The 15030-nt window shown below is 35.8% G+C and overlaps 2 protein-coding genes across 6 annotated transcripts; one reads left to right on the forward strand and one right to left on the reverse strand.

The window, feature by feature from the left end:
* The first annotated feature begins 1978 nt into the window (after positions 1 to 1978).
* Positions 1979 to 3611, forward strand: LOC105159806 (uncharacterized). The gene has a single exon (XM_011077007.3). It carries the CDS (start codon positions 2110 to 2112, stop codon positions 3319 to 3321), a length of 1212 nt encoding a protein of 403 aa, XP_011075309.2. The 5' UTR covers positions 1979 to 2109; the 3' UTR covers positions 3322 to 3611.
* Positions 3612 to 9256: 5645 nt separating this feature from the next.
* Positions 9257 to 14557, reverse strand: LOC105161901 (zeaxanthin epoxidase, chloroplastic). Of its 5 annotated transcripts, none has more exons than XM_088879329.1 (16): positions 13781 to 14553; positions 12945 to 13107; positions 12690 to 12764; positions 12516 to 12616; positions 12292 to 12407; positions 11856 to 12067; positions 11529 to 11620; positions 11228 to 11342; positions 11023 to 11126; positions 10768 to 10813; positions 10583 to 10647; positions 10394 to 10480; positions 10259 to 10313; positions 10096 to 10184; positions 9910 to 9994; positions 9257 to 9702 (listed from the first exon to the last, which is right to left on the reverse strand). In XM_088879329.1, the coding sequence occupies exons 1-16, from the start codon at positions 14293 to 14295 to the stop codon at positions 9613 to 9615; spliced, it is 2010 nt and encodes a 669-aa protein (XP_088735455.1). In that variant the 5' UTR covers positions 14296 to 14553; the 3' UTR covers positions 9257 to 9612. The 5 variants fall into 5 exon arrangements, 3 of the variants coding, with proteins under 3 accessions (XP_088735455.1, XP_088735456.1, XP_088735461.1); XM_088879330.1 differs by having other exon boundaries at positions 9257 to 9696; positions 13781 to 14549; XR_016065068.1 differs by lacking the exons at positions 9257 to 9702; positions 10259 to 10313 and having other exon boundaries at positions 10096 to 10202; positions 13781 to 14557.
* Positions 14558 to 15030: the final 473 nt, after the last annotated feature.

Raw genomic sequence — 15030 nt, forward strand, 5'->3', positions numbered from 1 at the left:
AAACTTAAAATATAAATAGCATGGTACATGATTATTTTGGCAACTTTTGTAAAATTTGGCACTAGAAGGATCAAATTGCGAAATGTCAAAAGTTATAGAAATCTTTTGTAACTCTTATAAAGACAATAGATGAAATTACTAAAATCGCAAGGGACACATGATTTATTCCGGACAACTTTTTCAAATTTTGTCACTAGAATGACCAAAATTACGAAATGTCAAAAAGTTAAGAAACTATCTTACTATTCTAAAAAAATAAAAATATTAAAGTACCAAAATTACAGGACCTAAAATATAAATAAACTTAATTGGTGCCTACCTATTTTTATTTTATATATATCTTGCTCTTCAAGTGCAAGTTTTGAGGATCATCAATATGATTTTGGATTAGATACTTGAGGACGACAACATTGACTAGAACAATCTTATTATCAACATCAGATCAGACTATGCTACATATATTATATAATTAGTCATATAATTGAATAATTTTTTTTAAATAATATATCAATCACATAACAAATATAAAATATTTTGTATATGATTGATTTAAATTTAAATTAGAATTTTTTTTATGTGACGTCAAGTTCAAAAAGAGATCCAGAATATAAATTAAAATAAAAAAAAGGCCCTCTTTTTTCCTCCGCTCTCGAAATAGTTTCCACTAATCATTCCTCTCAAAGATATATATCACAATTAATTATGTCGTGTTTAGACATTAGAGTATAGCTATGAGATTCTTGGATTTTAAATTGCATAATTACAGTAATATTTTAATAAATTGAAGGATATATCCTTCAATTAATATATCAATAAAATTAAAAACAATCGAATAAATTATATTAAACTCAAATAAAAAGACAAATACTCACATGTTTGGTAGGACTTGAATTTGTTCATAAGACATCAACTTTAACCATAAGTAGTTTGATTTTTCATTTATTAGCAGGTACTTAATTCACCAAACATGCATTTACCATTTTTCATTATGCTAATTCCAAAATGTTAATTATCTAATTGGTAGAAATGAAATGCCGAAAATTGATTTATTACCACAAGTGTCACTTTAATTTTTCTTAGTTGATCAAATTTACCTAAAACTTGATAACATTAAACAATTATTTGAGATCAAATCCTAAGATATGGTCAGATCTGTTTTCCAACTTATGGAAAGAAGTTGTCTTTTCTATTCTGGAAAAGGAAAAAGACTAGATGTCTAATTAATAATTAAATAAAATGGAAAATAATCCTGCTCATTCTGACTCTTAATTACACCTCCTAATTACACCATTTAATTGAATTACCAAAAGTATATAATTAAAACATTTAATAAAGAAGATCTTATGTATCTTTTATTCCTCAGGTGGGTCGGCCATAATTCTTCTTGCTGGCTCTTACAACTCAATTAATCAAGTATGTCCCATATACTTTTCCCTGCACTAAATAAAACTAACTAATTAATACCTCATTTTATTACATTAATTTCACTTAATCAATTTGCACCCATCCAAATACATGTCATGTTTGTTCGTGATAAAATCGAGATCTCGTCATTCATATACTACAATTATATAGAGTGTTAATAGTAAAATTAAGTTTTCATTAATAATTTTTATTTATGTCTTAAGCATATGAATTTATTCAAATTAAATACTGTATTTAATATTTAAATATATATAATCATGTAATGATTTGTATCCGAGAATAGGCGTCCAGTTGATGTTGATCCTTTCAACTTGCTTGTTAGAGTGAAATTACGGTTGAACCCAGCTTGCGAGTTAGTGTAATTATCTCCTATAATTAACAATATTTATCTGTCATTGTCATTAATTCTTCTTATTTAAATCTGAATTAATTAAAAATTACCCTAGAAAAAGAATACCGTTTGCTTTTCACTAAAAATCTGAAATGTGGGCCCTACTCCATTCCCCTGCTATAAATCCTCTCTTTTCCCTATTTTCACTTCAGTAGTCATAGCTTCACTCTGAGTCCTTCATTCCATCTGCTTTTTCTCTCTCTCTAAAGCTCTCTACACATTGGAAAGGAAAGCTACAATCTATACATACATATACACACAATTTCCGGCCAAGTCCAAGATCAAGAACAAGAATGGTCGACGTGGACCGGAGGATGACCGGTCTGAACCCGGCCCATGTCGCCGGCCTCCGCCGCCTTTCCGCGCGTGCCGCTGCATCAGCCCCCTCGACGCCGCTTCCTCCGCGTAACAGCCTTTTTTCCTTCACTTCTCTCGCAGACAAAGTGATTTCCCACTTAAAGAACTCGGGTATCCCGGTGCAACCCGGGTTATCCGAGTCTGAGTTCGCGTTAGCTGAGGCTGAGTTCGGATTCGCCTTCCCGCCGGACCTGAAAGCGGTGCTCTCAGCCGGCTTGCCTCTTGGAGCAGGCTTTCCGGACTGGCGCTCGTCGGGCTCGGCTCGGCTACAGCTCCGCGCCTGCATTGACCTCCCCATTGCTTCCATTTCTTTCCATATAGCTCGGAACGCTCTCTGGTCGAAATCCTGGGGCCCGCGGCCTTCCGACCCGGAGAAGGCCCTGAAAATAGCCCGGAACGCTCTTAAACGGGCCCCTCTGTTGATACCCATTTTTAACCATTGTTATATTCCTTGCAACCCTTGTCTTGCGGGTAACCCTGTTTTCTACGTCGATGAAAATAAAATCTTCTGTTGCGGCTTCGATTTATCGGATTTTTTTGATCGTGAGTCATCCCTCTTCCATCAAAGCTCCGATCCAAGAATTCTCTCCAAGCAACGGTCCACCAGTGAACATTCTGCCGGGTCATCGACCAACTTCTCGAGGAGGAGTCTAGATATGATTTCCGGCGGACGAACGCCGCGGTGGGTGGAATTCTGGAGCGACGCAGCCGTGGAGCGCCGCCGGAGGAACTCCAATTCGTCCTCCTCCTCATCGTCCTCACCGGATAGGTACTTAGACATGCGGAGATCCGAAATGCCCAAATGGGTTGACGATTACGTGAGCCAAATAGGGTTCGTTCTTAGAGAAAGTGGGTGGGCGGAGTCCGATGTATCTGAGATCGTAGACGTCTCAGCATCTGGGTTCTTCGAAGGCGAGATGGTGATGTTAGACAACCAATCAGTCCTCGACGCTTTGCTGTTAAAAGCGGATCGGTTTTCAGATACCCTCCGGAAAGCTGGTTGGAGCTCCGAGGAGGTATCGGACGCGTTGGGGTTTGATTTCCGACGGGAGAAGGAAAAGAAACCGGCGAAGAAGCTTACGCCGGAGCTGGTGGAGAGAATTGGGAAACTAGCCGAGTCGGTGAACCGGTCGTCCTCGAAAATGTGAACCGGCAACCGGGAAACGTCGAGATTCTTTCCTACTTTTGTATTTTCTGTTACTCGAAACCTCGTGTTTGCTTTTGGCCTCATTTGGGCAGAAGTCGTGGTTTAGGAAATGGGAAAAGTCGGAGGTTGTAGAAAAAGAAAACAGTAAAAGTAATTTTTCTTTTTACATTAGGGAACAGTAAAAGTAACACTCTTTCTAGTGTACTAATGTACTTTGATTTTTATTTTACGGTGGTATACCTGTAATGAAATCAAGTAGAACTGCTATACACTTACTAATTTGTGGAGGAATTTTGATTTTTATTTTAGTTTTTATGATTTTTTCCCACTGCTTTCCTATTATATTTAATTTCTATATAAATTATTTTTTTATAAATAGAAATTTTACATAAAATAAGTTAATTTTAATATAACATAATATTATAATAAAAATTTCTATATGCTTTCTGCTCCCAGAGTTCTTTTAGTAAGTTTAAATGTCAAGTGTTATCCAAATACACTAATAGCTGAAACGATAATATTACACATTCAATAAGATTTTGTGTAATTGATAAATTTGATACTTGAAGCTTTCGTAATTAAAAGATTGTGAATTTAAGTTTTTCGAATATATCCGTTATTTTAAAATAATTAATATATTGAATTATTTTTTTAATTTGAATGTATTGAATATTGTAATAAATAACAATTATAAAAAGAAAACAAGAATACTAATCAATAATGGATGAATAATATTTATCATATATAAAAGAAAAAATAATAAAAGGACTATTATTAATTGAAATAAATAGATTAAAATCATTCATGTCGGATATTAATAATTACAATAATCATACTTTGATCAATAATATCAAATAGACGAAATATAATCAACAGTTACTATTATAATAAAAATAACGCACCTACTATTCAATAGATACAATATCTCAAGCATAAACTGAAATTTCAACTATAATTTTTAAGATTATAGACCTCAATCTCGTGAATTAAGTTAAAACTCAGCTGCAATTGAAATCATTTGATAGTTTAAATTTAAGGAGGTTGGTAGGTAGATACATGGGAAGAAAACAAAAAACAGGGACAATAGGTCTAAAAAAGGATGAAATCTAGTGTGCGTGGATTCAATTATACAGCTAATCTCCGTGTCTTATTTAATGAAAATAAATAATTAAAAACAAAAAGATATGTGGGTGGATGATGTGGCACGGATAGCGAACCAGGGGGCGCACGTGCGGCCCTGTCTCGAAGGAAAAATTGACGTGGGGGAGTGGGCCCCACCCCCTCATAGTTTGAAATGAACCAGCATGGTGCGCTGCCGACGTGGGGGCAGTGCTATTGCTTTCGAGGCAAGCGACAGGATGACGTCGTTCTCACTTCAACCCCACCCCCCCTGATGGGAAATTTTAGCGGTGCGCGATTTTATCACCAAATAAATGAAATTCTATTTACTATAGTCTAGAGAAAATGATTTAATTATGAAATAACTCTTTTAATCATCTAAAAAGAAATGAAAATAAAGTCTTATATAAACAGAGTGATATGAAAATAAAGAAGGGCAAGACTAAAGAAAGAAAGAGGTTAATGGAAAAAGAAAACAAATACAAGAAAGAAAGAGAAAAATTAATTTGATATTGTCTTTTTAAATAGGGGTCGTTTTGGCAATATTAAAAAACGCACCAATAGAAAATTAAAGCTTTATTAATAGCATTAATTTGTCGAATATGATAAGGGTTTGCATGTGTAATGATGCTAACATTTTTAAAAAATGTGTTTGTAATTATCGAAAAAAATAAAAAATTGTTTGTGTAAGTGATATTAACATGTGGTGGTTGTACGTATAATTGTCTAAAAGATGGGGATGAGTTTGTTTATACAAATTATAAGTCAAAGGGTGTAAATATAATTATTTCTATTAATAATTACCATTATATATATATACATATTTGGAAAACAACATACTAAAATAACAGAAAAAAGGTGGACATGTGTCAGTTGGTGGAGGCTGAGGGCGAGAAAAAGAAACAAAAAACAAAAGGATTGGGAAAAGAGAAAAGGTGGAAAAATAGGTGGTGACAGGAAATTAGGAAGGACAGTTTGTTCTCTTGTGTTGAGAAATTTGGGTGTGTTTGATTTTGGTTGGAATTTGGAAAGGCAAGAAAGAAAGATGTGTTTGGAATTTGGATGAGAGGAATCCGACAACCATAACTTGTTCACGTTCAGCTTTTGAGCGACACAACAACGAGGTAAGACCATATGTTTTGCTCTTTCTTTTCAAACCCATAAATAAATTATATATTTCACAAAATATATATATTATATAAAGATAATTATGTTTATATACATAATTTGTTGTCTATTTACATAAAATATTAATATATTTTGGATGATTACAAAAATGATTATGGACAGTCCAAAAACATGGATTATTTATGTAATATTATTAACGTTTTATGGGATGAATGTGTAATTTTTTTTAAAAAGAAATAATGATGTTGACATTTTTAGTTGATATATGTGTAATTTTTCAAAAAGAACGAATGGTTTGTGTAAATAAATCAAAGGACAAAAGTGTAGATATAAATTATCTTTAAAGAATATATGTTTTCGTTGTTTTTTTAATTTATTTAGTTGATCAGTATGTAATATTTAAATACGTATAAAAGTATATTTTAACAGAAATATCTATATGTAAATAGTTATTTTATATATATATATATATATATTCTTTTAATAATATTTAGGGGGGTGAATAGCAATTTATCCCCCTGTGATATTAAAAATGAGCACATTATCCCCCTATGAAAAAAATATAGCAATTTACCCCCTTATACTTTTTAAAATGAAGCAATTTACCTCCTTATACAGGGAGGTAAATTGCTTCATTTTAAAAATCATAGGGGAGTAAATTGAGTATTTTAAAAAATACAGGGAGGTAAATCGCTATTTATTTTTCCATAAGGGGGTAATTTGCTCATTTGTGATATCACAAGGGGGTTGCTTGCATTTTTTCCATATTTAGGGAAGAAGTTTAAAAAATAAAATAAAAAAAGATGTTTGAGAAAGTGAGACATGTTTGTTTTACTTTTTTTCAGGGTGTTTCGTGCCTTTGATAAGGAAAGGTTTAAAGATTGATCCAAACTAGTCGTTATTTTATTTTTCATAATACTTATTAAAATATAGTCCCCCATGAAAGTGCCTATTTTTCCATAGTATTGAAGGTACGAGAAGGAATTAATGTCTAGAGGTTGTTTGAGAATTTTGACATGGTTGATTCCTTGCTTCATATTTTTATAATTATCACGCTTTACTTTTTCCAAATTCATACCATGTTGTACGCTTTTTTTTTTTTATGAAATGAATGCGAAAACATTAAACGATATGGATTGTGTCATAATAATAATAAACTTCACATTATTTTGATTCATATTTTAACGGATTATTCGGTAGCACCATAAAAAGTCAGAAGATGGGCTAAGAGTCCTGGAACTTTTGGGAGACTAACTAACAGAACAGAGGTTGACACTTTAATTTTTAGTAATTATTTAGTGTTTATTCTTGATGTTTGCCACAGTCCAATAACAACATAAAATATCAAAAGACCGGATGAAGTTTGGCAAACTAACCAGCAAAATAAGGATTAATTCTTTGATACTTACATTAGCAATAATTTTAACAAGAATGAAGGCAAGAAATGTGTTGGAAACTTATGAAACTCAGTAGGCAAAATGAAAAAATAGATGAAGAATGAGTGCAGTATATATACAATACTGTAAAATGAGATAGTTGATAGGTTAATGGACGAAGTTGTCTCTTTTGACCTACCAAGACTCCTATATATAGGAGTAGGACGAGAAAATTGGAGGGTTGATTGAATATGATGTTCATATCATCGGATAACCGCCGACAGGCCCAGACTCTCCTTTTGTTTATTAACAAGTCCAGCCCCTCTCCTTTTGTTTGTGGTTTCATTTTCAGTTTTCAGTTTTCAAAACCAGAAAATTAAAAATAAAAACACAAACAAATAATGATGAGTGTGAAAAGAAGGTTTTTGTATATATCATTGCTTAAGATGGAAGCGGCCTAAGGGATATATAATATAATCATTTCATTCTGTTACAGATAAATATATTATTGCTGCCTTTCCATTATCATAATTATTACAATAATATCTCTACCCGTTCATAAATAAAATTTCAAAGTTACAAGTAATTTCAAAAATTAATACTTTCTCCATCATACCGTTGAAATTTTAAATTTAAAAAAATATTTATTTCTTAGTATCTTTATTAGTCATTATTTAAAAATATTGTATCACATTACTAATTCAAATAGAATTACAATTTTTGTTAAAAAGAAGATAGTTCTATTTTAAAAAATAAAGTTTAATTTTCTAGTCCAGCTCAGCTTGGTTTTCGTCTTTAAGTAATTACCCTACTCTTCCTGAATTACGAAACCACTTTATCTGGCAAATTTATAAAGTTATAAACCCAGATTTGATCTTCACATGAAGAGAAGAATTAGATCTTAATCAATGAGATCCATAGAGAGGCTAAATCTGATAAAACCTTACCTCACTACCTCACATGTACTTTGATATTTAAGAAGAAGTTTATTATAGTCGCGCTTGTCAGGTTCTGGAATCTACGACTCCATTTAGACCCATTTTGGATTTATACATCGATGACTCGACTATGATGTTTGTGAATTATTTTATGTTATGTGAACCATTAGATCAAGTACGACGCCAATGGTAACGAACGATGATCTAATTATATGGACCTTTTTATTCCCCACGCACACATCCACATTTTGAAATCAAGACTTCTGAAAAAATATTTTGAAGCCCAAACTGTCTGATTGTTCCTGAACGACATATACACCGACATTGGACTACCCATGTCTGTACCGTCAAAAAGTCTAACAAATTGTATACCTGCATACCAGAACATTCTCAATTTAGCTTCTTGATCTTAAGATACATGTTGTATCACAAACCAAGCAGCCACAGCAACGATCATGGTGCAGATGGAGGTTAAATTCGTTTTCCATCCATGCTTTGCACGCCGGGTGGGTGGCGGTTTCCTCACTTGGGGAGGCGCATCTATACACAGTAAAGTCGAGGATATCATGTGCATGTAATAGTCAGGGAATGGAGGGGAAAGAAAAAGTAGTCAGGCGACGAAAGTATTCTCCGTTATTATGGCAGTGTGATCCATACAATGTACTGTGGGTGAGCGGGTGGGGCGGCCCTTAATTTTCTGACGTGTCGGGAAAATCTGGACAGCGCCCACAACGGCTTGAATTTCAAAGTACCCTAAATAGATGTGCCAAAGACTTGAGTAGATATTCAGTTTACACAATTTGACAAGGGCCTATATGTAATTAATAACCCAGCCTATTGATGGGAAAGGCCTACCATGAAGGGGTCAAAATGGCGAAAGGCCCATTAAAGAAGAAATGATAATATAGGCCTCCGGGTCCCCGTGTTTTGTCATACGGTCCGGGTTGACCCGACCAGTCCATCTATCGCCCGAATTCTACACCGTTGAGGGTCTTACACACGACATTATCTGGATCGGCCAAAACTTAGAAGGCATCCGTATAAAGGTGAGAAATCATAAATAACTCCCGCTATCATTCGCCATGTACATTCATTATTTTGCTATCTTTACTCTTTAAGATCTTGTGATCCCTTTGTATTTATCTATTTATTAACTTGAACATTAACCGCTCTCGAATCATTAGGAATCCCTATGTTTACTAATAGTGTTAAGAGTCGCATCATTAGAGACGCCGCTCTGGCATGTGTTCTTGAGTTGTTTCAAGAAAGAATCGGATGTGGAGGCCAGGACCAGGTGACCGCGTGACAAATTGGGCTGCCCACAAAGAGGGGCCGACGACAATTGTCAGTGATTATAACGATATAATAAGCAAAATACTGATAATAGTTGAGAATGGTATCCCATGAATGTGAAAGTTCACAAACCCTCGGCTGCCAGTCTAGCTTGAAATACATTGCCAATTACACGAGTAATCATAGAAAAGATATTGTGAACTGTTGTGATATTAACATATTGTTACACCATGGCATCATCATACAACCTTTTTGGATGGGAGGTACGTCATTCGTGCTGAGGAGCACGATTGTCATGCTAAGTCAACCTTTGAACATTGCGTCCTGCGCTGAAAGAAACGCAGCAGCTTTACATGGCTCAGATTGCTGGCCGCGCGCCCGTATGTAATGTACAAGTTTCCGTGCATTTTTTATTTAACTCTCTGTATATATAGACTTCTACATTGCCTGAAGGGCTGCAGTCTCGTCTTCATTGTGTGTACTTTTATGTTGAGTTTTCATTGCCTTCACTCGGAATGCAGCCTGCAACTTCGCCAACAAAACATCGATTTGCCCCTCGGTTATAAACCGACAAACGCCAAGAAAAAACGTAGGTGAAACTAACAAGACATTAATGAGAATGCAACGGAAAGGTTTCTCCGCAAAGGACCGGAAACCTTAGACAGTACTTCATATCTATATGGTTTTTAATGTTGTCAAGATTGATCTGTGTGCACAGGAAATGCAAAATCTGACCTTATCTGAACCAAAATCGATCACATCAGTAGGACGAAGTCGGGTAGGTAAGTTGGGCGTGACACGGTATTGCCTACCCTCGTTACTGCAAATCTTTCTTCACTCAGAATGCACATCTTGTGATGGCGTCAAATTTGAAAGCAACGATGGATACAAGAAAAGAGGATGAATTTTCGCACGACTTACTCAGTGATCCAGGTGCCGTGCTTGCTACTTAGGTCGGTCAGGAAGAACGCTCCGTCTTTGTAGCTTATTCGAGCATGCATTTCAGAAACCTACGAAATTGTGAACCTCTGTTCCTAAGAATAAACAGATGGGAAAATTTTCAGCAAGTTTTCAGCCATTTCACCTGTTGTGAAGGTATAGTTATTGACGCTTCCAGACTGTTTGCATGCGGTACACTCCTAAGACATGGGAAGAAAAATGCGTCGCAGTTAATGAACAACTCAGATGATCCAGCAAATGAAGCAAAATGAAGTTGTACCCAATTATGCATGGTCTCTTCTCGTCTCGACTCAGGACGAAAATTTCAGATGCGGAAGTTGAACCTCCAACCGGAAGTAGAAACCAACTGCATGAGAAGAAGTATAGTTAGGCTAGTCGAACGGACACAGATGAGCAAAACAGTTGAATAAGCATTCATCACAAAGTGAAAGGAGTAGAACACACTCACTCTGCATCCAGAGCTCGCTCAAGAGCATCGTTATCTGTAAACCATCTTCGTAGCTGGTCACTGGCCTTCACAAAATTGACACTAAAAAGTTTACTCCGAAACTAGGAATTCATCAACAAAAAAACAAAAGCAAAATTTACGTCTACTGTATCAAAAAATTCAGAGGTTTTCATCAAGTCACATACTTTGTCTGAAAGTCTGCAGTGCAGTACTCTCCCCTCAAGTTTTGAACTGCAAAAGATAAAATATTACTTGCATTGTATCATTGTTTCCAAAAAATAAAACTGTCTGGAATAAATACTCTACTTGATCAACATATTATTTGACTCGTACGTCTTCGTATTTAACTTTCTTGGATGGAAAAGAATGAGAACAAATGCGTAGAAACCGGAAATTGTCAATACTGATACATTGCTTAAAGACACTACTTCAGTTCTCACCCATTACCGCCAAGAACCCAACTTAGCATTAAAGGCATAGCAACATCGATGAATATCCTCCCACCAACTCTTCCAGGATGCGGTATTTTATACTTCGTTAGGAACTACAAAACAGATTAATGAGTCTCATCATTTACGGAGGACATTTTGCCATACCAAGCTTTTTTCATGTTTTTATTATTATGGAATTGTCGCAAGTTCCTACCGACAACGGACCGAGCCCAACACCAAGATACGCCTTGTAAGTTGATGCCATCATTGCAGCCATTCTTGCCAGTCCATGAATAATTGCAACTCGTACTTTCCGAGCATTTTCATATCTGAAGAGAAGCAAATAGACAAAGACAGCCATTAACAAAATCAAAACTAACATGGTTGTACGTATTATACATACAGTACACTGTATTTGTAAGTTTATGACTTTGGAAAAAAATGCTCTGAATTTTTGCTTGTTGAATTTACAACCTTCTGAGACAACAGTAGGAGCTGCTGAACGAAGTTTTTACCTCTTTAAAGAAGAGACTATGTCAATTGTGTTCCCCGCCTTGACGCTTTGCCTCCATGCTTTATCAAGCTCTAATGCTAGTTGATATCCGTCCTGAAGCCATGAAACAGTAGTTCTAAGTATGAACCCAAATATTAAACCAACAAATAATATTTTCTTGGTAGAAGTGAGAATACGATGCAAAGTAATACAGCAGTTCACATCAATCTAAACAGGTAGATGATTCATTACAAACATAACAGAATTGATCAATCAATATCAGCTACTCTTTTAATCCCCGAGTCAAAATAGTCATAAATTTAGGAAACAACAACAGAAGTGAATCTACCTCAATGGCCATACAACCTCCTTGGCCCAAGTTCGGCTGCATAGCATGGACTGAATCACCAAGCAACGTCACACGTCCCTTTCCCCATGTGAAGATTGGAGTTCGATCATATATATCACGTCGAAGAATTGCGTCTTCATCAGTGGCAAGCAACAGATCTATAACGTTATCACACCAACCCTCAAATAACTTAAGTAACCTCTCTTTTCTACCTGAGAAACCACAAAAATTGTCAATTTTTATACAAAAATTTGCATTAGCTGCAAGAAATATATCAGCATTTTGTTCGGGGTACCTAATGTAATCTATGCAACTTTACATGCCATGTATTAAATCCTCATCGGTTAAACTTCTTGGAAGTAAAAAACAATTATCTCAGAAACAAATAATTTACATACAGCTTTAGTTTTCTGTAAAGATTCTGTTAAATGTTCACCTTTGGGAACATCTATACCACCAGGTGATTCGTTGTGAAATGCATACCACTGCATCTTTCCTCCGCCCACATCTGAGGAAACAAAGTACTGTTTGTGGCCCAAGAATACTCGATACCTGTGAAAAAATTTATAAGTGTAAATATAACCCTCTTCTCCGAGTATCAAGGTTCTCTCAGTAATACAGTTTGTGAAACATTAGATGCAGCCAACATATAAAACATACCCAACTATGTCTATATCAGCAGGAACAAAATCTGCAATTCCAGTGTAACAAGTGTAACCTGAGTATATGGCTTCAGTTGGTCCAAACAAAATTTTCCTCACCTATGTTAAATCCACCAATCAAGTTACCAAAACCATTGGTTTTTTATTGCATATCCATAAAACAAGGAAATACCTTTGACCATATCCCGTCAGCACCAACGAGAACATCGCCTTCATAACAGTGTCCATTTTCAAGTTTCACAGTGACCTGAATTTATAGAAAGCAACAACACAAAGGTTAGAAGGGATCACAGTACATAGCAAAAAAATCATTGACCTTTCCAAATACGTAAAATTATTAAAACCAAATGTATCCCATCAACTAGAGAATTCCCACTGACTTCAAAATGAAGAAGGAAAATAGCTACCTGCAAAAGCTCAAGACTACCTTTTCGCCGTTATCCACAAAATCTACTACATTGCTCTCGTTCATAATAGTATCTGACCCGACTGCATGAGCAAGGATTTCTTGCAAGGTCATGCGGCTGATGACTCTAGTGACTGGAAGTCCCCGCTCAACTGCAGGAGTGAATGTATCAAACTTGACGTACCTGATCATCAACTGTATCACTAAATGCAATTGAATTACGTAGAAAAGCCAAACTGGAATTATAAACCGTCTTTTCAAATGAGTTGGTCCATAGCTCCTTCCTCTTAGTCCCACCCTCCCAGTGCATTTTCAGAGTAGTATTTCAAACAGATTCAATTTTCTCCACTGAAATTCATCACTTATTACAAAGGCTCAATTTGAAAAGACAAAGGCAGTGCTGGATAATTTTGGTTTTGCTTAATAGAGGAAACAAAACTATAAAAAGTTATTCTTCACAGATGAGAGTGTGCCGCTTCCCTTACTCTGGTAATATGCTACACGGACAAATAAATTAATTTAACTATTTGAAGAGACAAAAATCAAGAACCAGGCAAGCAGTTGAACCAATCAGGAATTCAAATGCAGAGGATTGAACTAAGGAGATGGGAGCAAACCTTCAAATCTAAGCAAAAATCAAGATGAATGCTCAATACACACAACCATAAACACTGAATCAAAGTAGTAAGAAATCTGCAATAGCCTCATCGCCAACCAATTTCACGACCAAATTTTCTTTGAGCTATCGCAGCAACTTCACAAATAAAGCAAGTTCAAACTTCTATTAAATTGCAATAACTTTGCAATCAACTTCCACATTGAAATTCTTCTAATACAATAAAAACTCAAGAACTTACCAAGAACCAGAAATCCCATCAACCAAGCCATTGATCCGATCACCGGTGATGCATCCTGCACACATAACTTCTTCAGCAACATCTATATCAATGGCCTCTAAAGCAGCCAAGGCATTGCTCTGTATTTGTATAGGACCCCTATACTGTCCCTCCCCTCTTATGGCACTCAAATCCTTCTCAAAAACCACCACCTCAAACCCTTTCCTCTTCGCCGCCAACGCGAAAACCAGCCCCCCAATCCCGCCACCCGCCACCAGAACTCTCAGCTTCTTCTCTGGCGGCCGAGAAGCTGAACCACTTTCAGATAGTTCCACTTGCAGCCCCCCAGCTACGCTGCTTCTCACTCTTGTCACTTTCTTGAACTGCCCATGTTCTTGCTTTCTGGACTTCAACTTATGCTTCACAGAGCAGCAGATTTCCGTTGGAAAATCTTTCGACATCGGAAACGAAAAATGGGTTCTTGAAAACACTGCTGTCAACGGATTAATCTGATTGTAAAGCACAACTGAAGTCATCCTTTTCTGTTTATAATTCAAGATTTCAGTAGTAAAGCTGCGGCCTTTTACTTGGAAAATTTCCAGGAAAAAGAAAAGGAATTGACACTGTGTACAAATCTGCTTCCTGGGTCAGTCTCAGATTAATAAAGTGTCGCAGGTGGAAATTGATGGGGACTTCAAGAGATGGAGCCAATCAAGAACCATGAAGCAGCACTACCAATGGTGGAGATTTCTTTATGGCCACCTGGCGCGCCCATGTTGCATGTTCCCATTACTCAGCTTGCAAAGATCCATACACCTGTTCTCCTGTCTGTAGTTGCCTTTTTCTATAATTTCTGAAAAACGAATGTTCTTTGTTAAAAAAAAAAAAAAAGTTGAAATAATTTATTTGATGATCAGTCACCAAATCTGTCGTTTGCTTTTTCTTTCTTATTTTTCTTAATAACAATTAAGTGAAATTTATTACATTAAATAAGCACCATTAGCGGAGTGCGCTGAGGGCGGTGGTGCATGTGTTAGTGTGTGACGGTAGTGGACGTTGAGAGGTGGAGGAAAGTTGTTGGTTGATAAACTGCAAAACGATCAAAATTGAATTTTAGATTTTCTTGGGTTATTTATATCAAACTTCGTTCACCCTCTACTCTTGTCATTTAGCGATTAAATTCGAATATTTATACATTTTTATGTTGATTTGTGTCGTTTTTAATATATTCGGTGAACTAAATAAATATTTTAATTTGTATGTTGATTTTC

The sequence above is a fragment of the Sesamum indicum genome, linkage group LG1 (genome assembly GCF_026168435.1).
Source record: "Sesamum indicum cultivar Baizhima isolate 11 linkage group LG1, ASM2616843v1, whole genome shotgun sequence".
Lineage (NCBI taxonomy): Eukaryota > Viridiplantae > Streptophyta > Magnoliopsida > Lamiales > Pedaliaceae > Sesamum > Sesamum indicum.

Bases quoted from the DNA above. Each gene is read 5' to 3' on its own strand.
- LOC105159806 (XM_011077007.3), top strand. From the start codon at position 2,110: ATGGTCGACGTGGACCGGAGGATGACCGGTCTGAACCCGGCCCATGTC.
- LOC105161901 (XM_088879329.1), bottom strand. From the start codon at position 14,295: ATGACTTCAGTTGTGCTTTACAATCAGATTAATCCGTTGACAGCAGTG. The intron at 11,621-11,855 runs GTAGATTCACTT...TCATGGCTTCAG, and splicing joins GAGGTTGTATGGCCATTGAG to GACGGATATCAACTAGCATT. The intron at 10,185-10,258 runs GTGAAATGGCTG...ACAATTTCGTAG, and splicing joins TAACTATACCTTCACAACAG to GTTTCTGAAATGCATGCTCG.